The sequence below is a fragment of the Manis javanica genome, chromosome 12 (assembly GCF_040802235.1).
Source record: "Manis javanica isolate MJ-LG chromosome 12, MJ_LKY, whole genome shotgun sequence".
In the NCBI taxonomy this organism is placed as follows: Eukaryota; Metazoa; Chordata; class Mammalia; order Pholidota; family Manidae; genus Manis; species Manis javanica.
The window spans coordinates 106,942,415-106,969,936 of NC_133167.1; the positions used below are offsets into that span (position 1 = coordinate 106,942,415).

At 36.9% G+C, this 27,522-nt stretch overlaps 1 protein-coding gene across 5 annotated transcripts in view; it reads right to left on the reverse strand.

Annotated features, from left to right (window-relative positions):
* The window catches only part of WDR17 (WD repeat domain 17), a 77,137-nt gene extending 51,386 nt beyond the window's left edge, over positions 1-25,751 (reverse strand). For 2 of the 5 annotated variants that reach the window (XM_036996158.2, XM_036996147.2), the window contains exons 1-4: positions 25,646-25,667; positions 13,243-13,365; positions 8,488-8,616; positions 3,742-3,925 (exon numbers count right to left, since the gene is read on the reverse strand). In XM_036996158.2, the coding sequence (XP_036852053.2) occupies positions 3,742-3,925; positions 8,488-8,616; positions 13,243-13,308 (379 nt within the window). In that variant the 5' untranslated portion in view covers positions 13,309-13,365; positions 25,646-25,667. Of the gene's footprint in view, positions 1-3,741; positions 3,926-8,487; positions 8,617-13,242; positions 13,366-25,645 lie in introns of all 5 variants that reach the window. The other 3 variants (XM_073219205.1, XM_073219206.1, XM_073219204.1) reach the window with 3 other exon arrangements.
* Between the last annotated feature and the right edge of the window lie 1,771 nt (positions 25,752-27,522).

The window sequence follows — 27,522 nt, forward strand, 5'->3', positions numbered from 1 at the left end:
TCATTCAGAACACTACATATTAAGCAATAAATTCTTACAGAGATTTTGTGTATAGGGCTTGCTCTAGGCATTCTAGGTATACAAGTTAGTATGTGGTAAATTATTCTTTTGAAGAATATTAAATATAAATTGGAGGGATCAGGATTAAATGTATGATAAGTTGTGTTTCTTTCATGACCCATTAGCTCATGGGAAAATACATAAAGATTATATCTTTCATAATGTTTTGTGCATCTTCACTGTTAGAAACCCTATGGAATAGGGGTTAAGGGGTATTATGCTTAGCACATGTAAGATGGAGGGGCACAGGGCAGGCAGTATAGCACAGAGAAGACAAGTAGTGACTCTATAACATCTTACTATGCTGATGGACAGTGACTGTTATGGGGTATGTGGTGGGGACTTGATATGGGTGAATGTAGTAACCACAATGTTGTTCAACGTGAAACCTGAGCATAAGACTGTATATCAATGATAACTTAAAAACAGAACATCCTAAGGAATAAATGAGGTCAAGAAGTCTGCCCTGGGTTGTTATGGGTTAGATGCTACTATAAGGATTTAAGAACAACAAATTTTTACTATAATCTATGTCTTATTACCTTAGACTAGAACCTTAGCTTTGCATCACATAGTAAATCAGTCACTTTAGCTCTCTAAACCTCTGCTCCTTACCTGCAAAATAGATGTAACTAAAAATAACTGCTCACATAAATGTTAAGAAAAGTACAATAATGTACATAAAAGCCCCTTTTCAACTACATGACAAAAGATGACAGTGAAATGATAATTATCCCATGATTACTGTCATCAAAGAAATCATACACAAAAAAAGTATTAAGTCAAATTTATGAGTCAAGTGAGAGAATATGAATCTCACCACACGGATAGTCAACTGCCTCAGAATCATCTAACTGAATACACCTATCAGATCATATGGAATTGGGGCCCAGAAATCCATTTCTAACAAGGTTTACCAAATTATTTTGATACATAAAGGGGTTTGTGAACTTTTGGGCTACTGTCCTAGGAGGAAACTGGATTTGAATTATTCCTTGAAGGAACAGTAGAGTGTAAATATAGGATAAGGATGTCCCAGGAAGAGGAAATGGTATGAACAAAGACACACAGTTGAAAATTGTTCATGGAGAGTAAATTCAACTCGTGACAACAGTACATAATGCGCCAGAAGGCAGAAACTGAAAGTCAAATGCCTAGTTCCGGACCTGACATAAAATGGGAACTCCATAAATATTTACTGAACGAATGAATGAATATATGAAAAGGCCAATAAAAAGCTGATACGGTTTTAGATACATTAGTAGAAGTAGAATCTCCCCAACGAGGTGTAAGACTCCTTGTGGAGCAAACCACGAACAACAGCAGGCTTGAGGAGCCACTAGAAAGCTGCTTCTCAATGGCATTTCGAGAAAGGCAGCTAGAGAAGGGGCCAGAAACAATGTTTTATGGTCGTAACAGAAAAGACTTCCACAGCGGTTTACCACATGCCAGCGCTTGTAAGAGATCTACAGATATTGACGCATTTAATCCTTCCAGCTATACTGAGACAGGGAGGGTAGTATTATCACCCATTGTTAACAATTACTTTTCTCAAATGATATTAGGACAATTTCCAAGTTGGTGACAATTTTAACATTTTACATTTAAACAAACTAACACTCATTTTCCTTTAATTTTTTTTTATTAGGAAAAAAAGAATGATGAAGTAAAAAATAGAGGAAGGTTCAAGTTCAACTGCTGTATGTGGAATTCTATTGATTTTTTAAAAAGCTGACTTAATGCAAACTTCTGGGCATAAACTGGATTCTGAAAAGGAAAAACAAGAGTCTAAGACATTCCAGAGGGGATTATTTAAAATGAAAATGACCAAAAATATTCATAACTTTTTTTCAAATAAAATATGAAAGCTTTCAATCTTCAATTTAAGAAGATATTTGGAAACAGCATGAGGAACTTTATGATATGCCTTCAAAAATTTTCAGAGAAAGGAAAAAATATATAAAAGCTATCAAAACTGTTACCATAATTACTTTATCATTCTACAAACAATCATGAAAAAGTCTTATTTAATTGTATATTTAATGGCAAGGGAAACTATGGTGCCCATAGTTGACAAAGAATCTGAATGATAAATGATAAATCTATCTGGCTAATCTAAAAGGCTGGGTAACGCATGTGGTCTTCGATGATAAATCAGCAGGTAAACGAGGTGATAACATAATCACTTGTTGTTTACTCTGTAGTTTTTCATAACATTTAGAATGCATGGCATTACGCAGTTACAGTCTAGTGTAGATGTGTGTGACAACTTATGAGAACAATGACATTGTATCACATTTTTAGTTTATGTCACATAAAATATGGGTAGAATTTTATTGTGTTATTTAAAATAATCTCACACAAAGGTGGATTTAAAGTACTGGGAAAATGCACTGTTGATCAGTATAAACAATACCAGAAAAACCTGTGGGATTTGTGATGTTGTAGAAACAGATAGAACCAGGAAAACATAAAAAATCTTGACTGAGGTTATCGATTGCTGCTTATATATCACAAAGCTTTGAACCAAAAGTAACTTGGCTCTCTCACTGATGCAATAAAAACCTTAACAACTGTTACTTACAATTAATGGAAGCTCACTGAATACTTGCCTTTTAAAAATTCCTCGCTCAGAGACTGGAGCAAACTACGCTAAAGTTCACCGGTTGTTGAAAGTGAAAATAATATGCAGGTCTATGAACTTAGGGATAAGAGTCACATTTTCCTATTTGAAAAACTGACTTTGGCAAACAAGTTTTAAGATGAAAGTTACATAACAAAATTGGGTTTATTTTACTGGTATTTTCAGCATTCCTAATGATCTAAATGTGAAAAAACAAGGAAAAAGCAATATACTAAATACATTGAACATCTCCAAATAAATAATGCCAAGAGTATTATTATTTTGCAGGTAAGATTGAAGTGCAATTGCCTGTGAATTCTCAATATTGTTGCTACATACTGGAAAGAACAGTATAAAGAATATTTAAACAAAATTAAGTTTCTGAGATTGTCTCATCTCAGTTTTCTCTCTCAAAGTTATAATCAGTATTTCTTGGAGAAGACGCTGAAGATGAAAAACATACCCGTAGTATCTCTCAAAAGTGTAAGTAACAGACGTACACTTGGTGCTTAAAAAGAGATGAGTTATTTTGACAGAAAAATGATTACCTAACCTCATCATCATTATAAGGTAAGAACCTCAGTAGAAGGGGTTAATGTTTTTAATTCACTGAGACCTATTTGTGTGAACAAGGACTTTCTACCTTAACCTAATTTAAAAAAGAGGAAAGAAACCAACTGGGCAGGGGACTGACTATGATATAATCTTGTCCTTGTACGTTTTAGATTGGAAGAGGGTAATGAACAGGCAAGGCCAACTGACTCATTAAGAAAATCTTATCTCTACATTTTTATATTTATTTTGAAAATTTTAATGTTATACTTAAATACTAATGGAATTATTTGGCATTGACTATGTTATCAATCAAACATTGTACTAAGTATAATTATTTTGTGAAATTTTAGGTTTTGTACACATGCACACACACGAGTCAGGATGTGAAATGTATTTCTTACAAAGATTACCATCAGAAAGTTTGAAAACCACTACTTCAACACCTCAGCTATTTGAAATAAAAATATTTCATTCAATATAACAAATCCCAGTTATAAATATACCTTTCGTATTGTCGAGTTTAGCAACGACTTTTTGTTCTGCAACATTCCAAATGATCACTAAATTATCGGCACCGCCACTTGCAAACAGGTCAGGGTTATGTGGACACCAAGAGATAGCCGTGATTGTTTTTTTATGTTCAGACATAATTGCGTGAAGTTTGAATTCATTATAACGGTGATCCAACTAAGAAAAATATATAAATAAAACATTTCAGTGCTTCTTTTTAGGCAAGCCTCTTTCCATTAATAATGACATTATTTTTAGGACACCTAATAACAAGATATGAAAGCCTTGGTCTACTTTCAAGTGTAGTCAAGTGTGCTCAATCAGCTGAAAGACACCATTGTTTATGAAATAAGAGAGAACTGAAATCAAACATAATGATTTTACAAGTAACTATATACGTACATTTAAATATGCATAATAACTCAGGGCTTCATCATGTTTTTAAAGATGTGTCTATTAACGAAGCACAAAAAAGCTCTTGGCTTTGGAGTATTTTTTCTGCCATTTCTCACTTAGGTCAAGTAAACCAACTGCTCACTATTACATTATTATGTCCAAAGTTGGCAGAGCAGCGGTACCATGAGACCCACTTGAGGTCACTGCTTTTGGATGAGACTCTATGTTGTGTTCTTCTATCTAAGTGGACACAAGGAATAGCCTAATTTTCCTATTTCCTTTGTAAATGAGCTATTAATTAGTGTGTTAATCTATCATTCTTAACATTTGGGATTATACTACATATGCATCACTTCGTTGTACCTCGTTTTTCCCTTTTACACACAATGAACTTTTCACTGAAGAGTTTTTCAAATCATGATTGTATTAACTGCTTATTACCCCAAACTTTCTTTAGCCGTGACTTGCAGCAAAACCCTAACTGCTCCATGGCCTTCAGTGTCCTTCCTCACGGACCTCTGTATTCTGCCAGGGTCACGGGGTCACCATGTTCTTCCCTGTTCCCTCCACCCTTGTTTCTCTATCAGAGCAAAGCCCTTTGTGCAGTAGGGCCTGTTTCCCTTGGCCTGGAACGCTCTCCCCACTGCTGTGCTCACGGCTTTTCATTCTTCTGCTCCAGTCTTGGTTCAAAACCACCTTTTCAGAAAGATAATTTCTGACCACAGTATCTAAATAAATTCATACCCCTCCCAGAACCTGCCCCATGTCTCTCTATTCTTTTAATTAAATTGAGATATAATTGACATATAACACTATTTGTTTTTCAGGTGTACAACATAGTGATTTGACATTTGTATACATTACAAAATGAGCACAGTAAGTCTAGTTAAATCCATCACCACACATGGTTACAATATTTTTTCTTGTAATGAGAACTTTTGAGATCTACTCTCTTAGCAACTTTCAAAAATATAATCCAGTACTGTTAACTATAGCCACCATGCTGCACATTACATCCCATGACTTATTTACTGTAGAACTGGAAGTCTGTAGCTTTTGACCCCTTCACCACTTTGCCCAGCCCCCACCAGGCCCACCTCTGGCAGCCACAGATCTGCGCTCTGTATCTCTGAGTTCAGCTTTTTTGTTTTTGTCTTGGATTCCACGTATAAGTGAGATCATAACAGTATTTGTCTTTGACATATCTCACTTACTATAATGCCCTAGAGGTCCCTCTGTCTTGTCACAAATGGCAGGTTTTCATTCTTTTCTATGGCTGAATTGTGTATATATAAACACACACCATATTTCTTTACCCATTCATCCACTGATGGACACTTAAGTTGTTTCCATGTCTTGTCTATTGTAAATAACGATGCTATGAATATGAGTGAGCATATATTCTTTTGAAATACTGATATCAATTCCTTTGGATAAATATCCAGTAATGGGATTGCTAGGTCATATGATAATTCTTTTTTTTTTTAGGAACTGATTTCCATAGTGCTGCACCAGTTTACATTCCCACCAACAGTGTATGAGGGCTCCCTCTTCCCCATATCCTCATCAACACTTGTTATTTCTTATAATTTTGATACTAGCCATTCTAACAAGTGTGAGGTGATATCTCATTGTGATTTCGATTTCATTTCCTTCATGATTAGAGATGTAGAGCATCTTTTCAAATGCCTGTTGGAAAAATGTCTGTACAGACCCTCTGTCATATTTTAATCAGGTTGTTTATTTTTTTGCTATTGAGTTGTATGAGTTTTTTATATATTTTGGATATTAACCACTTAACAGATATATGATTTGCAAATATTTTCTCCCATATAGTAGGCTGCCTTTTTGTCTTGTGGATGGTTTCCTTTGCTATGTAAAAGCTTCTTAGTTTGAAAGTAGTACCATAATTTTCAAAGTACTTCAAGTGAGATGATCACATTTAAAACAATACTTATTAATATAAGTTTAATGTTAATGCCACCATCTAACAATGTAATTTTCTGTGTATACTTTGAAACAAAGTTTTATAGTAGAGTCTGTAATGAACTATCACCTGAGTTTGTATTAACTTATAAATCAGGATGATTTTTAGTTTGTATCACACTTGATGACATAGAAACTATCTTCATAGCTTTTTCTATATTAATCATTTTAACTTTATCTTCCTAAATATTCAATCTGAACATGTCATCATAAAACTTAAGACAATGCAGAACAGATATCTCTCCAAAGAAGAAATTCAGATGGCCAACAGACACAGGAAAAAATGCTCCACATTACTAATTATCAGGGAAATGCACACATAATGTAAGAGGGTCACGGGAGGGCAGTACAGCACAGAGAAGACAAGTAGTGACTCTATAGCATCTTATTACACTGATGGACCAGTGACTGCAATGGGGTGTGTGGGGGGGACTTGATAATATGGGTAAATGTACTAACCACAATGTTGTTCATGTGAAACATTCATAAGATTGTATATCAATGATACCTTAATAAAAAAAACTTAAGACAATGCAGACATGAAAAAAATTAAGTTCTGCCTTCATCCACTTTCTGACCTTCCTTTACTCCTTAGAGAGATAGTTTGCCTTGCCTGTTAAGTTCTTCTTTAGAAGGAAATAAGAGACAAGATAGGGACATAAGACTAAGGAATAAATTTTACAGGAGGTTTGGGAGTATATGCAGAGTGTGAAGTAGGTAGATGGGAGGGAAAAGACGGTCCAGAGGGATGGCTCCTGTCTTCTTACCAGGGGAATGAGAAGTGAAGGACTGTGAGTTATATGGAAATTGCATTTTGATTGATGGATATTTCCACACTCTTGAGGAATGAACTATAGAAAGTTGTAATCTATAAAATCTGTATTGTGGAAAATTAAGTGGCTTACAGATTAATGCTATTATTTCCTAAATTTCCAATAAAATACAACACTCTTAGTAATTAAAAGTCATTTTTACTCCAGAAAAAAGCATTAATTCATTTTCACTCTTAACTAAAATGACTTCATGTTTCAAAATTAAAAAAAAGTCATTCCAGAAACATTAAGGAGTGTCTACTAAACCCTAACGAGTGTGCAATAACATGAGAATTAGAGAATGAAGAGGACTCATTCTGGTCAATGGAGGCGTGCAGAGAGACAGCTCACTTTGTAAGGTCCGTCACTGATAAAAAAGAGGGAAAAGCAGAATACAGAAAAGAGCTTATACATGTGAAAGGACTGTGAAATATGAGAAAATCTTTTCTGGACAGGCAACATAGGCAAACCAAAAATTAGATATGGAAAGGCAAAATATAAGACTCTCAGATGTTTTGGGAAATGCTGTTATCTCTGGAGCACAAGGTGAGAGGGAGACAGAGACAGGAGGATTGCAAAAGCATGTCATACTATGACGTTTGGGTGTTAATATTAGGGAATGAAGAGCAATAGGAGATTTAAAATATTAGATTTGCATTACAAGTGATTGAGTACACTGAAGTATAAATTAGAGTTAAAATAGAGGCAAAGACAGCATTAAGAAACTATTATACTAGTTTAGTCACATGAGAAGGGCATAAAGAAGACAGTAAAAGATACAGAATACAAGAATCAGCCCTGGGTACCTAGAGTACAGGACGTGAGAAGAAGAGGGGTCAAAGGTCACTCTCACACCTATGGTGTGGTTAGCTGGTGACACTGAGGTAGTCACTGGAGGTTAAGGAGAAAGACTGGACTTGGCTTTGAGAAGTTTAAGGCACCCCCATAAGGAGCCATTCAGAAGGCCACTGGCTCCATAGATTAGGACCTGGTAAGAGACGTCTGGGTGAGCTAGGATATGAAAAAGGGGTTAGGTTTTTACTCAAGAATATCTCAAAATATAATATATTTGCACTACTTTTAATATAATGATTTCAAATGGACCACCAACACTCTTCAACTGACAATTTTCTTATATCAAATGTTGTTACTGAGCAAGGTTTGAAACAAAAGAGTAGAATAATTCCATTTATTTACATGGGAAGAGAGTTAAAAAGAATTTAAAGCTACTTGTTCAACATTCATAAAATGGTACCTTTTAATTCTTGAATAAATTCTTGTTGAACAGCAGATAAAGAATTATGAAATCAATTATTTTGCTAATAATTTAATACCATGATATAATATTTTCTAAAAGCTCAGCTAGTAAAACCCATCAATTTGTGTATCTTTAAATATACCTTAGTATAAACAGCAACAAAAATGTAACATACAAATATCAATACAGATCATAGCATTAAGCTTTTCATATGCCAGTTAAGTATGAATTAAGTATTTACTCTACCTAACAGAATTGCAAATCGAAAAGAATCAGTGTTATTCTACCTGATAAACGTAGATGGCCAGGGTAGCACAGTACGCGAATCTGTCTCCACTGGCAGCGCACACGTCTTTGTTCCACGGCTGACACCCAGCAGCCAGCAATCCCACTTGTCTTACCTGAGACATATTTGCCTTGAAAAACAAATTCGGGGAAATATTTGTCATTTTCATTATTTAATAAGCAGTTTCCTCATTGTTTTACATGTGTCTTCCTTAACCCTTACCTTTCGGTGCTGAATGCTCTCCTAGGCCTGTGCACCTCAATGTATGCTGTCAGAGAGCAGGATGAACCCCTAATGTCTACAGACATCAAGGCAAGTGATTTAAATTAGGGAAGCAAGCAATTATAAAATGATAAATGACAAGTGACACTTGTCCAAAGGCTGGGAACCCTGTAAGGAGAAACACAGTGAACCAGAAAGTGCACGTCCTCAGGAAAGGGCTCTGGGGCCACTGGAGGAGGCCCCCCATGTGGCCAGGTTTGTGGAACTTCCCAGGGAAATGGAAATGTCCAGATTTTTAGGTATGATGTGCCAAAACTGGCAACTAGATACTGGCAATTCATTCAAGGCAGCACATTCAAATGTAAAACACTGTGCGCCAATATTGGGAGGACCATGACCTCTCGTAGAAATTCATAGTTTTCACATTGACTGTATCTTCACAAAAACTATGTGAGGTACACAAAGCAGGTGTGCAAGAAGGGTTAACAATATTGTTCATTATGAAGAGAGGACAGAAGGGAGCTAGAAATTGCTGATCATAAATTGTCCATGTGGCTGATCATAAATTGTCCTGTTGTCCAACAACAGGTGATGTTGAACAAAAGAACTCCGGAGATGCAGGGGTCGTCTGGTGGGGACATAAACAGGGATTGAGACCCAGCTCCGAACTGGCACAGACTGAGTAGGAGTCAGGATTCAACATCAAGTTCTGTTTTTTCTACCCCAAATAAAGCTTCTGAACTAGATTTTCATTCTTGAACGAGTTCCTCTCAGCTCTAGGAACTCTATGTATAAACTCTAAATTCAATTCTTCTAGGATACTAGAGAAAAGGAAGCCAAGAGTGACACTTTTGTAAATCTATGATCATATTGAAAACCTAGATAAAGGAAAATCACACTAAGGCCAAATAATATCTGTTCTGAGTATTATACTATATATTATATAATAAATGACACTGGAGAACAGATTACTGACAAAGAAAAAAAGGCTTTTTAAAGGCAGAACCCAGTTCATTATTAGCTATCATTTCCAATACCCTCAGGAATATAGATCTAAAAATGAGGACTTTTAATATGAGAAACAATCGTCCACTTATACCACAAAGATATACCAGGCATTTCTCAATATCGGCAATTTTGTATCTGATTAAAATAAGCAAACCGTAAATAGTAACCATAACCTTAAAATATTGTTTTGAAAAATTCAGTAAATAACTGGCAGATATAATAAATTTGGTTTGCACTAACATATCCAAAAATTAATATTTGGTCAGTATTTCATTTATGCTGCTCAAAAGTTGTACTTCATTTTAATAATAAATTATTATTGTCTTGACACCACAACATGTAAAAATATCACACATAGGAAACATGAACACATAAATATATAAACATCTGATCTATCACATCACATGATGGGCATTGTACAATGTGTCCCTAGGAGTAGAGGGACCTGAAATAATTATGAAATAATTTTTAGTTATGTTATCTCTAATTTAAAACTAGTAATGTTACAACAATACTAATTATCACTGAAAATATACAATATTTTGACCATAATGTGAATTAAATAAGCTTTTGTAATTTATCCTTGGGTCAATGATTACTGTTAATAATGTTTGTGTGGAATTAAAAACACTATTAATCTGATTTATGTTTAACCAAATCTGAGTTTCTATTTAGGAAAAAAAACTTAAGAGAAAGATATTTAAACATACAGGTAAAAAGGAGTCATTTAATACCACTGAGTCTATCCTTGAACATGGAATATTTCTCCATTTAGTTAGTTCTTCTTTAATAACTTTCTTCAGAGTTTTTTAGTTTTCCTCATATAGATCTTGTACGTATTTTGTTAGATTTATGCCTCAGCATTTCATTTTGGGGATGCTAATGTAAATAGTAACGTTTTTTATTTCAAATTCCACAGGTTAATTGTTGGTATATAGGAAAACGATTGACTTTGTCAAAGGCTTTTTCAGCATCTATTGATACAATCAGTGACTTTTTCATTTTCAGCTTGTTGATGTGACAAATTACATGAATTGATTTTTGACTGTTGAACTAGCTTTGCATACTTGGATAAATCCCACTTATTTGAGGTGAATGTCCTCTTTTTATACTTTGTTGGTTTTTATTTGCTAATATATTGTGCAGGATTTTGGCATCTAGTTTTTTTGAATGATACAGGCCTATAGTTTTCTTTCTTATAATGTGTTTCTCTGGTTTTGGTATTAGGGTACTGCTGGACTCTTTGGATGACTCAGGAAGTATTTCCTCTGCTTCTATCTTCTGGAAGAAATGATAGAGAACTGGTACAATTTCTTCCTTCAATGTTTAGTAGAATTTCCAAGTGAACCATCTGGCACTGGTGCTGTTTTGGAAGGTAAACTGGTTCTGGTAACAATTCCAGTGGGTGTTGTGGGGAGGATTTTCCAACACCACCACTACCAAGCAATTCGTGGGACACCAGCTGGATTTTTGAGAATTCAACTCAATTCTGACACTGTCTACCCAGAGATAGCATCAGATTCCACAGGTTAAGAGCTTAGTCCTACAAAACTGCTGCCCCTCCCCCCCCACCGCCAGCTGCAAACCACTGGGGGCTCCTGTGGTTCTGATGAGCAGTGCTCTCTGAGCTCCCCGGGCCCGTGGTTTGGTGTGTCGCATCAGTGTGCGGAAATTCTGAGTCCTTACTGTTTCAATGACTGCTCTTGTTCCTCTCTGTCTTCTTCTACTGGTACTTCCGTCATGTGCATGGTACACCTTTTGTAGTTGTCCCACATTTCTTGGACATTCTGTTTGGGGATTTTTTTTTTCATTCTTTTTTCTCTCTTCAGATTTGGAAGTTCTTACTGTCATGTCCTCAAGCTCACAGATTCTCCCTCAGACATCTCCAGTCTACTAATAAGCTCACTAAAGGCATTCTTCATTTCTGTTATGGTACTTCCTGTCTCTGTCATTTCTTTTTTATTCTGTTTTCAGTAATGCCAGAATCATTCATGATGTAACTGTCCCAGATATGTACTTGCATTTTAAATATAAATTCTACAAAATAGGTCACATATCTAGGTAAGTGAATATATTTTAACAATATATGACAGGTAATTATAATTTTCAGATATATATTATGTGCCCTCTTATATCCTTACTTCAGAATGTTTCATTGTTATGTGAATGAACCAGGAATTCATTTACAAAGGCCAGAGGTACTACTAAAAGGCAGATTGGCAGCACTGTGGAGGGAAAGACTGAATCCTTAGAATCTCCATTAACTGCCCCAAAGTCATTGTGTAAAGGAACACACAATTTAGCAAAAAATGGTTTCTTAAAATCAGTCCCCCCTGTCCCCCCAAATCATCCCCATCCCCGCCCATTGAGCAATAAGTGAGCTGCACTTGAAAAAAGGTCTTTGTTTGAACATCAGACATGCGCTTGTTATTATGTTTAAAATACATGGACAAAGGGTGCTGCCCTGCAGTGGGGGGGCATCCATGAGACCTCTCAGCTCATAAGCTGAAATATTTCCATCACTTAAGGATACTGTTGGAATTCAGGATGGAAAGCTACCCATTAACTGTCAACCTCTTTTCTGACAAATGTTTTAGGATGTCCATGGTGAGGATAGTTAGAAACTAACTAGCTCCCAGGATGTTTACCAGCTTGATTCACAGCTAAACGAAAAAAAATCTGAAAAGATGCCCAGGAGACAGGAAGCTTTAAACTGCTGAGGCTTTCCAATTAAAAGGAAGTAAAATGCTGAGAAAGTATCTCTGATTGACGTGATTGGAATGGGAAGCAGAAGAAGGAGGAAGGAGAATTCAGTACTGCCTGTCTTTAGCAGCACCTGCTGACAGACACTGGGGAAAAGCTGGCGAAGCTACACAGATATGCCAGCCCTTTGGTTCCACTCATTAATGAAAAGAAAAAAATCCACAAATGGCCTTCATTTAAATAAAAATCTTCCAATAAAAGGTGAAATGATCAGAGAAATCATGTATGAGTCTCAGCTAAATCCATTTTGATAAGGTACATTTTTACTAAAGTACTAAGAAGTTGCTGTAGTAACAGTGCAAATCTTTATAAAGCATAACTGCCTAAAAATTTATCAAATGAAACATGATACTTTCAGAAAATGTCTGTATTTTCTTATACAATATTATTGTAATACATAGTATTAGCATCATATCTTTTACTTCATTAACTGTTTTTATGTAAAATGACTTAGTTGAAATTACCGCTGTTTTCATACATTAATATCATTAGACTATTTTATATTTAAAGCCTAAAAACAATTTGAAAGTATTAAGAATTCATTTGAGACCTAGAAAAGAAATGCCTCTTCTTCAATGTGTAATTATGACATATAGTATCTTCTTACCTCTGCTTTTTAAGCTATCAACTGATGTCTTATTTACCCACAGAATTTTGCAATGCAAGAACGTCCACAATATAAATGACACAGAAATACAGCTGCATGAGAAGTAAAGCAGAAAAGAACATAGAAAATTATAATTACAACATAAATATATCTTACTCTTTGTAGTCCTTCATACCAATCATCTTGTTCAAACCAATTTGAAATGTAAGTCATCCAAGCCATAGAATGTTTCTAGTTTAATCAAGGCAATTGGAAATTCCGCTTTGAAATAGTCGGCACCTAAAGTAACAATAATGTATTTCAACCAAATAACTTTACCAAAATCAGCCTTGTGAAATGTTTAGTACAAGAAGCCAGAAGTACACAAACATTTCAGCTGACACAGTTTTAATAATTTACCAATAAAAGTATGTATAAACTAACAGTATGTGTAAAACCAGAAAATATGTCTATATTAAAATAAGAAAAAAAATGAATAATCATATTGTATAGTACCAGAAAATACTTGATCAAATATTTTAGTGGGCTTTCAATTTTCATTCTAAAAAACATCTTTGATTTAACTTTTGCAAGAAAAAAGCAAATTATTTTCAAGACATCACCAAATTAAAAATAAGGAATCCAGAAAAATCACAAAACAGGAAACAGAAAATTAGTTCCACTTTCAACCTTAGGAATTGGACATGAAGCTAAAAGAAACCTTCTAAGCTAAAAGGTGTACAATGTAAGGCCAATCCTATATTTCTATTTTCGTCCGGCTCCATTCTGAGAATTAAATCATTTTAACAGCCGATTATCTAAGTGACTAAATGCTAATTACCTATGGGCCTCAAAAGTTTAGAGAACACATACTACTTAACAGAGTGCTAATATGTTCAACAGGGAATCAAAAGCACATGAATTTTTTATTTCATTTCAGTTTTACTGAGTTCTGGAAGAAATTATTTACTAGCCAGGCTAAATAAGAGATTTCTAGGTATCCTGGAAAACACTGGGGCTTCGGAACACCTTCCATCAAGCTGAGGTGCTTCCCCCGACATGTGACAGGTTCTGAGTGATCTTTTCCTTCCCAAACCCATCACACCTACTCCTCAGTGGGGAAAAAGGGAGGGAGGGACAGAGGCAAGGGAGGACAGGAAGGGTGGAAAGAACGTGCAAACAGTTTAAGTAACTTGAGTATTTCATTCTTCATATCCAAAAAATAAGATAGCTGCTGTTCTACACTTGTATGACATACAGAAAGATACCCTTGTATGACATATAAATACCACTTTGGCTGACTGAGAACAGCTTTATCTCTACTCATTTATCAATTGGAACATGGCACTCTTCAGAATTTTTCTTCTTCCTCCTTCTCTAGAAATACTTCCAACGATATCTGCTTGAGGTCTCATGCTGAAATGCTTGGACACGGGCTCTCACTTTCACAGGGGTCCCAGGACTGGTACGACCTCTTGCTTAATTTGTTTACATCTTGATGGCCTCCCTGGCTGGTCCAGCCTGTGGGTCCCCGCACAGCCCTTTTTCCTGCCGAAGTGCTCAGAGTCTGAACCCGCCGCCTTGTCCTGCCCTCTGGATTTGCCCCCGACCCTCACTCCTGTTGTCTCTCTGGCCTGTTGCTGATCCCATCCTGTGCCACAGTTCTGGGTCTCTGTCCTGCCTCAGGCATTTTACCCCGCCTTGAACCTCTTTCTAGCACTTGCCCAACAACTCTAATGACCTTGCCACGATTTCAGTGGTTCCCCACCCCCCCGTCTTCACAGACACTCAGTCTACTTTCTACCATGCCAAGCTCCTGAACTCTGTTTCCAGCTATTAACTGAACCTGGATCTCTCAGCCTTTCCCTGATAACCTCAGTAGAAGCATGTGTAAAGCCCAGTTCATCTCTTTCAAATGAGGTTCCACTTTCTACCAGCCCTGCACATTTTTGACTTTCTCCTGCATTCCTAATTTTGGTGACTTATGATTACACTCTATCTAGACAATATCCTGAGATAAAAACATCAAGCCATCTGTGATTTTTTTCAGCACCTTCCCCTCTGCATCACCAAGACCTGATCAGCAACTCTTACCAAACTGCCTTTAAAATGGGTCCTTAAAAGGCTCTTCTCTCCATGAGTTGCTTACTGTCATGTTTTGATGAGTTTTGGCAGTGTGTAATGAAGTATTTTTGTGGCAACAGCTGACACATTACTCCTAGACATACCATGAGCCAGCACTCTTGAGTACAGGAAGATACGCACATTCCATGGAGATGAGTTAATCAAATCAACATTTTCACCTTACATAATTAGGAAATTGGGGTCTAATGACTATAGGAAATAAGCAAGATTTGTAAGATTTACAGCGTTATGACAACCCATGTCCTGTGACAGGGCAATTTTAAAAGACAGGATTCTTTTTTCATTAACTAACTATAGCAAGAAATATTTATATAAAGAATCTGAATTATTTCATCCTTTTTTCCATCTCTAACAATTAATCATTGAAAAATAGTTAAGATGAGTCTTTCTTTTCACAACAGGAAAGTGTACTGGCACACCTTGTGTGATGGTGTGCTTTATACACATGCTATGCTTCCATCTGTTACCCCTCGCCCATGTTTGGAAATGCTCTTCTTTGTGTCAGGACAGGTAGGACTGTCTAGGGGTTACAGCAACCTTACACAAATAATGCAGGAAGGGCTCTGCTCTCTTCTGAGATGGTGGTCATACCTGTCAGTCATCAACATCCTACTATAAATACGGGAATTAAAATCAGCACTCAAGCTGGCAACTCCTGGCCTAGATCTAACAGTACTGGTTGTGATTCCATGTGAACCCACTGTAACAGACACTGAAATGTTCATTTCTGCTCTCTTCTACCTGTACTTGATAATGCTTTTAAATACTCATGCCTGTTTAATTAAGATCCTAAACAGAGTAAAGGAGCATGTTCTGCCTATTACCTAAAGCTCAGTCTACATTGGGTCTGCTTCTATTCTCCATTTAGATTTTCTATCCAGTTTTACCAGCTATGTCAGCCCAAGATACTGATCTGATGCTCAGAAATTGTGGTATTTGCAGGCTGTCCTTTCCTCTACTAAATCCATCCCCTCCGAATTACATCTTCCTACCTAGGGTACAACCTGCAGCTCTTATACCCTCAGTCAGTCCCTGCCTCCGCTGCCTCATGAGACAGCCATCACTCTTATTTAAAACTTCCTAACAAACTAGGTGAACATGTAAAATAAGTACAGGCCATTGCTTCTTCAATCAAACAGGGTAGAATCAGATATAAAACATGTGGCATGGCTCAACCTCATTCTCTTCCATCTATCTGTATCTGTCCTGTCTAGAATCATGGTTGGGTGGGTTAGTGGGGGTACAGGGGCTACAGATATGGGACCACATGTCTTCCTGCTCTTATTATGAATAGACACTCCTCTTGAGGAATTTACATTTGTGGATGGCAGATGTTAAAAGCATTATATCACTACAGCATTATGTCCATCCTAAGTAGATTAAAACCCTACATAAAAATGTCAGAGGAAGTTTGAGTTAGAGAACAGATACACACACACACACACACACACACACACCCAATTCTCCAAAATCACAGACTAAGAAGGGAACCTCCAAGAGAAGTTCTACCCAGGCACATTTCCGGGGGTGGTCGCTATGCAGAGGGCGGCAGTGCTACTTCTTCCCCACCAGGAAGTGCCTATAAAAGTAGTGGCTGGGATCCTGAGAAGTTATGGAGAGCTTCTGGTAATCTCATAGAGCTGGAGGGAAACAAAGTTGGAGCTCTGATGCTACCAAGGAAAAAAGTGATCTTACGGTGGTGTGCTTCCTAGGAGCGACACAAAGCATCCTTCCAAAGACTGAAGCTCACCTGCTCCAACAGTTGCATTACTCTATCTTAATACTTTCCAAAAGCCGAAGTGTACGCTCTCTGGAGGAAGAAAGCATTAAATTGTTGGGCTGCAAAGCAACCAAGGGAATTCCAAAGAGTAACAAGCACCTCTCTGAAGAGACACGGCATACTAATTGTTTCACCTTTGACAGGCATGGGAGAAAGAGGTGACAACATAAACGTGGGCAAGAAAAAGACTGGATAAAACTGTGATTAATTCCTAGAGGTCAATGTGAGCTAAAGCGACAGTTTAGAATAACCGGAGGTCCTGGATGCAAGGTGAGTTTCCATTCACTGGTAAGATATTGTTATGACTGAAAGTTAAACATAAAGGATGCATATGACATGATTCCACTCATAAAAAATTTAAAAACAAGCGAAATTAATTTACACTATTAGAAGTTACTAGGGTTTCTTCAGGGAGAAGTAGTGACAGAAAGGGGCCACAAGGGGGAATTCTATGAAGTTTACAATGTTTCCTTTATGCTAATTATGCTAATGAGAAAATTTTGCTGCTACAAAACACTAAATTGCACATTACTGCTGTCAGGTATATAATCCAAGGAAAAAGAAATTATACACCAAGGATCCACAGGAGTACTTTCTAATACTAACAAAATTAAGAGGAAGAAAAAAACCCAAATGAACTTGTCCAAATATACATATTGTATAATTGGATTATATTTGCTAACGCCACTTGAACATGTTCATTTATCTTTTTATTGTCTGCTTAGTGTCCTGTCCCACTTACCATCCTCAGCTATCACATCTTGGAACACCTTAACTGAAGTCTCTTCTGGCGATGTAGCACTAATACTTCTTTAATCCACAAATATTTTGAGAAGTAATGTCAGGGGCAAGCAGATGAGGAAGGTGGACACGAAGAATAAATAATCTCTCAATAGAAAATGAGTAAAAAATGAAGGGGACTGAGGTGGGCTAGATTAAGGAAAAATGTTTGGGGTCCGCAGGAAAACCAACAGGGACTCTGCTGACCGCCGCGATCATCACCAGTGATCCGCCTCCACAACAGATCCTTTAATCCCTCAGTTCCGACTATTCCACAGGGATCTGTGCCCCTGAGACCTCCACTAGCACATTTGTAAATGCCTGAGCGAATCTGTACAGACAAATAGTTCCCATCCCAGCATTTCAGGCTTCAACCAGACCTTCCAACATGTTAAACAGCTGCTTCCAAAGAACAATCTGAAACCTCATCCTTGAAGAACAAAAAAGCCAATACAGATGACAACACTCTCCCACTAGTGAATCACTAATAACGAAGTGACAAAATATACAGTATACTTCTCTTTAGCTCAGGTCACATGATCTTTTCAATGCATAGGTACAAACAAAATAGTTGAAAAATGAGGTATTCTAACCAGAGAATCAGAATATACAAAAAGGAAAAAAAATTGAATTTAAAAAACCTTTCCCAAAAGAAAAACTCCTGGCCCAGATGGCCTCACTAGTAAAACCTGTCAACCACTTAAATTACAAGTGATACCAAGTTTACACCAACTATTTCATAAACCAGAGGTAGAGAGATACTTCCCAACTCAATGAGGCCAATCTAACCCTGCTATAGTATCTTGACTAGATTCAGACAGGAAAAGAAAAGTACAGATAAAACAAAACAAAAACGAAAAAAAATGGACACTCTAAGTTGAAAAACACATTGTCTAAAATTTGGATCTCAGTGGACAAATTTATTAGTAGACTGGATACAGCAGAAATCAGTATGTGTGCAGTGGAATATAATAAATAGTACATACCAAAAATAATGCTTAGAGAAAAAAGAAGAGTAAAATAGAACTGAACAATAGAGGCAGATAGGATATGCTGACAAATTCAATACAAATGTAATGGGAGTGTGAAAAGGAAAGGAAATAGAACCAACGGTCAAAGAGAAAAAGAGTGAGAAATTATATATATTCTACAATATTAATTATAATGCTTCTATTCTATTGTATAATTATATATATTATGTAACCAGATTTATTTAGATATAATTATTATACTATAATAATGTGCATATTATATATTTATACATATTAATATATAATTCACATATAATACACACACACACATATATATATATTTATATATACACATACACACACACACATAAAAATTTAGAGAATACACACCACAAGGTAAATGGTTGACTATTTAATAGTTGGGAATTATTATTCCTTTGACTTGTTTATATTTTCTAGGAATGTTAATATCATTTCTCCATTCATTCATTCAAAAAATATTTACTGAGCACAAACTTTGTGCCAGTCAGGCATTGAGGAGAAAATGCTCCACAAACAGATTTAAAAACCTGCTCTTCCATAGCTTTTTATTCTCATGGGAAGGAATCAAAAATAAGCAAAACAAACAAGTAAATGATGTTTATTAGAAGATAATTTGTGGTACGGAGAAAACTAACGCAGGGAAAGATTAGAAGCCTGGAGGTGGAGCGGACATCGCAATTTTTTAAAGGATGGTATAGGGAGGTCTCACTGAGGTGATTAATGAGCAAAAATATGAAGGTGCTGAGAAGGCAAAATATAAAGATATCTGGTGGCAAAGCTCACTAAAGAGGGAGACGCAAAAGGAAAGACTGAGACTGAAGAGGTCCTGGTAGGTTTGAGAAACAGTAAGAAAAATTAATGAAAGTATTTAAAAATGCACATGCAAAGGTTAAAGACATATCATGATGCAGAGATTCAAGGTAGTTTTGTTGAGCTCACCTTTATACTCTTAAGAATTTTGTAAATTTTAATACAAATCTATTGCCTCTATTAATTAAAAACAAAAAACAAAACCCTAAAAATATTGTGTTGGAAATTAGTTTTTAAAATTTGAATACTCTATATGCTCAGAGCTTTGTCTGAAAAAATATTTTTATAATTGTATAATTAATATGTGCTTATTAGAAAACATTTGGAAACTGCAAAAAATAGGATTTTTAAAAATCAGCCATTAGTCCTCTGTCTAGTATCCATGATTGTAAATGAACACTATTGTCACTGTGATATGTACAGCCACAGATTATCAAGGATGAAAAAAAATTAAAGATCTACAAACTGGCACATCTCTATCTGGGTGGTTCTCAGGTCTCCTGCACTGGAATTAACTGAGAAACTTGCTGAAAATGCAGATTCCTGGAATTCACAACCCATAACTAGTGGATCAGAATCCTGAGGTGGAGTCAGGAACCTGCTTTTTAACATCACTCCCAGATGATTTATATGCACAGTGGAGCGTAAGAACCACTTACTTAGTTCAACAACAGTGAAGATAATTTAGCAGAAAAACTGCCTCTGGTTTCTTCTACTGACTTTTAAATTTCTGTCATTCCTAAATTTGTCTTACGTGCTTGGCAGAGCATTTTATCTAAGCATCCCCAACATATGTCAGATCATGATGTTCTTAAAAGCTTAGGAGATAAAATAGGTCACAAGTACAGTATTAACCCACGTTAAAATCCTGGATTAGGTAGCAAATAGAAAAGAGTTAGGTAATTGTGGTAGTTTTAGTTTGAACTCACAAAATGATCCCTGCTACCAGTAGGAATTCCAATTTGATCAGCAAAGCACAGGAGTTATATGTAAGACCAAGACACTGACTCAAAGATGTGGCAAAATGAAAACAGTTATTACATCATCCATCTACATGTTTATTTTTATACTTTCCTACACATGTAACTTCCAAAATGAAAATTACATGGATTTGAATTATGGAATTAGATTTCTCTAGATTGCTTGGAGAATTACAGAATCTCTTGATCTACAACATGGAAATAATTTTTAATTTGACTGAAGTGATCCACTTTTCTTTAACGTCAGAGTCATTCATGTACCTTTAGTGTGACCATTAGGAGTAGGCCAAAGAAAAAGAGGAGGTTGAAATCACATATTTTCACCTATAAACAATATTCCATTGCGAGGGACACTATGATTTAAACATGCAAATATTTGTCATAAAAAGATGTAGGATTTTTTTCTATAGTAGGCCATGGCATACATATGCAGACTTAGTTTTATAAAAAGGATTGTTCCTCATGAAGGAAGGCTTGAGAAGCTATGCCATGAATCTTTTTCTAAACCCCTGGATCCCTGTCCCGCCTCCAGTTAATATGCTCTGTGGGTTGGACTCTGTATATGAGTTTTTAAAGTCAGGTGGGCCTTTATGCTTGCTTATCTGTCTGTGAAAACCAGGATTCCCATTTGACAGCAACAGTCACTTAAACTGGCACTTTCATGTTCTGGCAAAGAGTGTCAAAAGTAATTTTGGCAAGTCAGTTAAGAAAAAACAGTGAAAGAAATCAAATGGATTTAAAGCTTGAAAGCTTTAAAATTGGAAGAAATAGACCATGTAAAGTCACTAAATTCAAAAACTTATTTAATATATGCATTCATATATTGATAGATGAAGGCCTGAAATAAATCCTGAAGTTTGATAAATAAAGGGTTGTATCAGTTAAAGCAGAGCCAATGCATAGATCAGACAGGCTGCTAATCTACTATAGGTTTCAGATGTAACTTCTGAAAGCTTCTTATTTATAGTATTCTTAATATTCAAATGTAGATGGCATGGCTGTGAACAGTTATGTACCATTGGGGTGCATCACAGTAAAGAGTTTCTAATACTACTGGATCCCCCAAAATCACAAAAGACTTTGCAGCCAACTTAAATTATATCAATGAGCAAATAAAAATATTATACAAAACTATAGGAAAATTTTTAACTGATATTTTAAGTAAACTTTCTATACATCATGAACATGCATATTGTTCATTATGTACAATGATCATTTTGACAACACAAAAGTGATTTAAATCTTAACTACTTAAACTTTTGAATTAGTCACTTGAAAAAATATAATGAAAGAGAAAATTATGTTGGGGACATATCTTGTACCTTTTTAGGGAGAAGCACAATGCTGAGTGCCGGAGCCCATGGTTCTAGACCAGCTTTCCCATTAATTTTGAAAATAATTGAGTTTTGTGAGTCCATCTACACAATAATGGTGTTAGATTAACTGGTCTTTAATGGTGTTTCTAGCTTAAATTCTGAAATGACTCCTTCAAATCTGTTACCATGTTACCTTTAAAATAAAATGGTGTCTCTTTTCTTTAAGGCTCATTCATAATGTTTTATCCGAAAGATCAACTTAATTAAGTATTACCTACCTCTTACTAATCAACTATACGATATCCAAGACTCCATGTAGAGATGCTTTATATTGGAAAATGATTGTTTCTCCACAGCACACCAAACATGAATGTTCTATGTAATGAGAACTATTTTCTGCTCTCCAATTTGAAAGTAAATGTTTGGGTGTGAGAGATAGGAAATTAAATTTACTATACATAATTTCCTGGGATACTGGTACATGCTCACAACTTAAAGTGTCAACAGCTGGGAAGAAAACAACGAACCTGAACATAAGGAAAATTATGTAATGACCTCTATTGTGAGTTCTCCATGTGTGTGCATTTGAATCCATAAACCAAGTGCTGAATGTTGTAACATCCCCACTGAAGCATAGAAAATTATTTCTTACATCTTCTGATAGTCTCCCTGAACATGACAATCATCAATTATCCCCAAAAAGCAAATAACTGATGAATTATTTCCTATATGATCTTATTGTAAAAGATTTATATCACTGTCCACTTCGATGACACGTATACTTCTCAAATTAGAATGTAGAATTCCGGAGTTTTAGGAGGCAGACTACTAAATCATATTTTGTAAGAACGTGTAAAGGAATAAAAAATCATGCTTTTATAATTTTTAAAAATCATCTCACCCAAGTAGCTGATCATGTGACATCTAGATGGTAAGTCCCACCTGTGGCTCCAATGTCAGGTTGCCATTTTCACAAAGTGCAGCCCATTTCAAAGGTTTGAATTTCTCTTTTTATACTTGTTTAAAATCAAGTGAAAACAACCTGAACTCTGTCTTGTAATATGACAGCCCTTGTTTTACCATGAGAACTTTTGAAGTTTTTCTAATCAGTCATAATAGGATTTTTCTCTTTCAATATACAAAGGCCAAGGTCATTTTATAGTATTTCCCTAACAATTTTTATCACCAAAGTTACAAGTCCCTCTGAAACATTTTAAGTAACCACAAGAAAGAAAAAAGGTTTTTTCCTTTGGGGTTTTGTTTCTCTTCAGAGTAAATCCTTTGGGGAGTTTCTAAAATTCTCTTCAGGCATCTGTATCTCATTTCTTGCTCACAAAACTCCAAGGCAGTCTCATAAACAGCAAGAGAATAATCTCCCTGTGGTTATCACAGAACACAGCACACGGTCTTGGATGCTGAAAAGTACCAACCAACTCAGTTTAAGATAGGTTTCTGATATGAAAGAAAGGGAGTCAGAGTTAATCAGAAATCCCTCCCAATCTCCTTATACAATTTTTATGGATTAAAATACTCAGTGAAATACTCCATTCCTGAAGACACACTGAAAGCTCCATGACTTCATTTCAATATTTCAGTGTGATATTTCTATATATCTGCTAAATGAAACAGAAGTGCAACACAAGAGATAACTCAGCAACTGCAGAAAGTAGTAGTAATGCTTGTATATACATCATTACCTAGAATGGCTCGGTAAACTGGCCATTCAATAAACTGATAAACTATTACCTTTATGGAATATATCAGATTTCAAATAAATTTTGCAATATACAAAGGAAATGTGAATCCTTCAAAATTGTTTGAATTTCATTTTTAGTCTTTCATTATAGATGTTAGGCAAAAAAATTAGCTAGTTGGGAGAATTCGCACATATCTTATTTAAACCTTGTAATTCACATTGGACTTCTTTTAGCTACTGGGGCAAAATAAAGAAACATACAAGACTTCCTGCTCTTTTCTGAGTAACTTACAACCTGCCACTGGGCATCTATACACAGGGCGCAGGGCTACCAGCTACAGGCTACAGAAAACAAAACCACTGTAGTCCTGCAAGTCCCTCTATGGGGAGCAGAGGAATTCAAAAACATTTTTTTCTAGGTTAAATTAATTTGTGGCTTTCTAATATGTGGAATTATTATGTGACTAATGAGTAGCAAAAATTTTTAGTACACCAATATTTAGTAATCAAAAATAAAAAGAATTTTTAAATTTCGAGTAACTGTATTTCATGTATTTTTAGCATTACCCACAGTTCTTTTTAGTATGAATATCAACACGGGGGACAATCAGATTAATGTAAATAATAAAATCCAACCACCCATTTTAACAGTTTATGGAGTTCAGTTAAGAAATATGTATTTCTTCCCATGTATGCCCTTCAAAATACTCCATTGGATTATTCCACTTTAGAAAACTTCCCAGGAATGCTTAATGCAATAACTAAAACTAGCATTTGTAACCTTCTCTCCAAACAATCCACTAGAGTTTGTCTTCCAAAATTTTGTTGAACTAACTGACAATTTTTCATAGTCACTTAATTACAATATTTAATTTCAGATCATAGAACAGGAAAGATTGTTAGACTACTTGTCTCAGATCTCTGCATTCCCACAGGTAAGGTATGATTACTATGACCATTTTCTTACACACGGAGGCCAGTGTGGCAGAATTTCAAAGGATCTAAGAGTGCTTTTTCCATTGGGGTTCTAATTACCACAAGCCCAGGGTCAGCTCACCCCAAGCAAGGTAAGTGATACGTCAACATTCAAGAGTGTCCTGTGCTCCATGGGAATCACAGGGAGATTATGCGCTCAGAGCTGATGAGAAGAAATTACACATGGATACCTGAAGAGAATTTAGAAGTTCCCCCAAAGACTTTACCCTGTGGAGAAACAAAAACCTAAAGGAAATCTTTTTCTTACTTGAGATTACTTAAGTGTTGGAGAAGAACTTGTAACTTTGGTTATAAAAACTGGTAGAGAAATAAGTTTCTCTGAAAGGTTTTTCTGAAATACTCAACAAATAGTCAGAAATGTAATCTCCTTCAAACCCTTGCTAAAGACTCTCATAAATAAATAAATAGATAAATGTATATGAAAGTTACAAAAACTAGTGTGACTTACTTTTGATACATGATCAGAGTTACCACTAAGTGTCCTTCAAAACAATTGCTTTCAATCAGTATAGTAAAAAGTCAGCTTAAATGTTTGCTCCTTTTAATATCTGCTTGCAAAAAGTCTGGGTTTGGGGTTTTTGTTTGGATTTGTTTGGGAAAACAGGAAAGATTGTATTTTTATGATTCACTTAACACATACTATGCCTCACATTCAGTACCGCCTTTTTCTGGAACACATTTCCTTTATATTCCAAGCTTCTTTGGCACAACCTGAATAGTAAGACCATCTTAAAAGGGTAGGTAATTATACAGAAGTGCATGGCGGGCACAGCCTTGAGAATAACAATTTAGACTCTAGATACATACTTGGTTGCCTTAAAAAATAAAAATAAAGCAGTGCTTCTGGTAATGGTCCGCTGAAGCTCCCGTGGTCGGTCAGATTCCTGCGCCTTCTGACAAGCGTGACTAAACTCAGGGGATTCACCCGTTAGGCACCGTCGTGTGCAAAGCCGCACCGGGCTCACAAAACGCGGGCCTGAGACCCTCTCGGGGCTGGTCGGGGCCGCTCCCCGCGCCGCCCGGATCGGGGACCACCCTCCAGGCCCGCGGGTCCCGGCGCTTACCTGCGGAGGAGGCGAGCGCAGCGGCGGACAGCGGGCGGTGCTGAAGCGGAGCGGCGGTCAGCTCAGCCTGCCCGCCGCGCCCGCCCCTCCTGCGTCCCGGGCTCGGGGCGGGGCGACCTGCCGCGGGCTCCGCCAGCCCCGCGCCTCCTGGGCCCGCCCGCCGCCCACGTGACAACCACTCTGGCCGCTGATTGGCGAGTCTTGGGGGGAGGCGGTGGCCGCTCGTGACCCTGGCAGACGGCGTGCGCTGGAGGTGGTTACCTGGCAACGGGAGTCTGCACTGAGCCCTGGGTTCCCTGAGCAGGGCGAGGCTGGGGTTCGCGCGGCGCGTTTGGAAGCGGAGGAAAACGGCGTTGCTCCCACGTAACCCATCGCACGCACCGGGTCTGCGCGGTCTGGGGTCAGGAGTCGGGCGCACTGTATAAGCAAACCCCGCGTCTCCTCGGGAGGCCGGGAGTGGAGTGCGCCTGCTCGGGCGGCGAGGCCCCCGGTCCCGAGGCGTCCCCGGGAGTGAGGGCGCGCGGAGGCTCCCTGCCGCAGGGGGCTCTGGGGAGACCCCTGTGGACGCGGTTATTTGTCTCTAGTGGGCTTTGTACGTAGTTAATCTACCTGCCCTCAAAGTCTGCAACACCGACGTTTTCCCTAGTAATCCTCCAGTGGAAATGCTCGGGACTTTTCGTATTTTCTTGCTGTCTCTGAAATAACATCACTACCTATGGACTTTGTCAAACACACTGGAGAAAATAAGCCTTCAGATACTCGAAATAGAGCATGTTTAATAACATCTGTTGGGTTTTGTATGTCAGATTCTGAATAGTTAATAGTCAACCCCAACCAGAGAAGTTCCCTGGACATAATTTCTGCCCTCCTATGCCAGACTTTTCTCTTTTCTTCCCAAGTGTTCTCTGCAGAGCGTTCCCTACCACAGCACTTAACATTCCGTTTTGCAAATTAAAATTTACTCAAGTTTCCTCTCTGCATAGACAAGAAATTTGTTTAAACCTAGTATTAGCTCTCACAACTCTGTTGTCTACGTTCTAAAGAGTGCCTGATGAATAGCAGATTTTTCAATAAAGGATGGGTGGCTGGGTGGATAAATAATTTAACATATAATCTACCAGAGGAAGTAGAGAGGACAACTAAACAGAATTCAATGTGTTAAGTTCTCAAATAGGGTTATACGAAAGTTCTATCTGTTGATTTCAGAAGAGAGGGAGAAATTTTTCTTCCAGGGTAGTCAGAGAAACTTTCTGCAAAAGTGATATTTGAACAAGAACTAAATAAAGATTTCTTCTGATCGAAAAGGAGACAGGGTACTACACAGCAGAAACAACATGGCCAAAAGCACCAAATGATGAAAATGCCAGATTGATTGAACTAATTTTGACTTGCTCGGTTCTCTGAGGGAGGTGGAGGTGGGTTTCTAAAGACATGAGGAGAGAGAGGAATTGGCAAAAGGTTCATCTGGGAAAACAAGAAACCCAGATTGAGAAGGCTGTTGGACTCCAGATTTTGGTGAGACTTTTAGCTCTAAAATCAGGGCTTTTCTTGAGGAGAGAGAGCGCTTGGAAATGCGGAAGGTACACATGGGTGCACAGGAATGGAAAGTATGATCAAACATTACTGTTTGGACTTCATGAGGTACCAAACAGGCTTAAAATTAATTAGCCAATAATTGAGTAAAATTTGAGACTTTATGTATAGAATAATACTGAATGAATTCTTAAAAATTTTTTTAATTATAAAATATTTAGAGGAAAATGCAAGAAACTCTACAATAAACATTTATACTTAACAAATTTTTTTCAGCTTCTGCCAATTTGTATCTTCATTTTGAAAAGTAACACACTGTAAAGTGAAATTGTGTTTTTTTTCTT